General features: G+C 38.3%; 1 protein-coding gene across 1 annotated transcript; it reads left to right on the forward strand.

The window, feature by feature from the left end:
- Nucleotides 1-425: 425 nt before the first annotated feature.
- Nucleotides 426-1,667, forward strand: LOC121940745 (myelin-oligodendrocyte glycoprotein-like; the record flags this gene model as incomplete). The annotated part of the gene is made up of 2 exons (XM_042483444.1): nucleotides 426-774; nucleotides 1,624-1,667. Coding segments are annotated over 2 exons (393 nt in total), but the record flags the coding sequence as incomplete, so codon positions are not given.
- Between the last annotated feature and the right edge of the window lie 4 nt (nucleotides 1,668-1,671).

Consider the following 1,671-nt stretch of genomic DNA (forward strand, 5'->3'; position numbering starts at 1 on the left):
TATATGTCTGTTTAGGCACATTTCACAAGTAGTTATATCTTTAATTCCTGAATGAATTTGGTTTGCGTTCTTTTGAAAATATGGGAAAAATGAATGAGGAACTTGCCACGAAATGTCCTGCAAATATAAATTAGTTTTCAACTGAGAAAAAATATTTTTTAAAAAAATTTGGGGAAAAATGTCTTGGGGTAAAAAGAAAACAAGCTAGTGAAAAACTATAGTGATAATAATCAAATATTTAAAATTATGTTGCAAATTATTATTTTTAAGCATTATTCCCCAGGTAATTTTTGTATTTATTTGATTTTTTTGAAAATAATTTTCAGGTACCTTTCTTGTTACTTCTAACCAATTTTCTTTCTTTGCTAATTTTTGGGTATTATTTCTTATTTTGTTGCTCATTGTCTGCTTTCCGTGTCTTTTTTTTTGCAGGTCAGTTTGTGCTTATTGGTCCGTCTCAGCCAATAGTGGTGAGAGTTGGTGATGACGTCATTTTACCATGTCACCTGGAACCTGCGGCGGACGTTGCAGCCATGACGTTGGAGTGGACGAGACCTGACCTGGACCCTGAGTTTGTTTTTGTGTGGCGTGCCGGTCAGGACTTCGTTCATGCTAAACATCCATCGTACCAAGGACGGACGTCAGTGTTCACTGATGAACTGAAGAGAGGAAACATTTCACTGAAGCTGTCCAAAGTGAAACCTTCTGACGCTGGAAAATACCAATGCTACATTCCTGACAGGGAAAAATACTGTTTTGGTGAGCTTGTTGTTGGTGAGTGGACTCACATGGCCGGATCCATGAAGAATGGATTGTATCGCACTATGATTTGTGCAGCACTGCAGTCTGCCCCGTTTTAGCACCATGTCCACAAAAGAATTTGAACTAATTATATACTGGCAGTAATAAGCTCTCAAAGTTTGGCAGCTGGGCTCAATTTCTTCAACACAGATCAGGTCACAATGAAAACTGCAGAGTACAACATTTTCCAGAAAGCATCAGTTTTGTTAATTGCCCACAGCTGGCTGTGAGTTGCAGCCGGTTCAAGCATCTCGCAGCCGCTGACAATAAATATGCATCTCCAAAATTAGACATAGGCCGCATGCTTTAATGCTGTGCTGTGAATGCCTCATTAACACCCGGACCATCACCAGTTTTCTTGTGCTGCACTCAAACGCCTTTTACAAGAATTAAAACCTAAAACCTAATTAATATAAATTATTAGAAAGCCCTTATGGATGCATCCTGAGCTTTATCACAACTGTTTCATTTCAAAATCTGATAAAAGATTTTGATTTGTCTTGATTCCCCCCTCTGACTCTAGATTCAACTGATGGTATCATTCAGAATCAATTCAAAATCACTCAAATATCATGAACTTTGAAGCACCTATTCAGTACACGAGTCTCAATGGCATTACAAAAATTGCACTGCCAATTACTGTCCCTTCATGAAAACTACAGTGTTTTTTGTTATTTTTGGCAGATTTGTGTACACGAGGGCCATTCTCAGACTGTTATCACATGAATGCAGTTTTTTTTTAAATGCAAATAAAAGACATTTCTTAGCTGGGCTGTTCCCATCTTAACATGGCCTTTAGTGTTTCTTTCTGCTCATCATCAGATGCCGTCTCCTCACCGGTCATCAGTTTATCGGGGATCGACAGAGATA

The sequence above is a fragment of the Plectropomus leopardus genome, unplaced genomic scaffold (genome assembly GCF_008729295.1).
Source record: "Plectropomus leopardus isolate mb unplaced genomic scaffold, YSFRI_Pleo_2.0 unplaced_scaffold9355, whole genome shotgun sequence".
Taxonomy (NCBI): Eukaryota; Metazoa; Chordata; class Actinopteri; order Perciformes; family Serranidae; genus Plectropomus; species Plectropomus leopardus.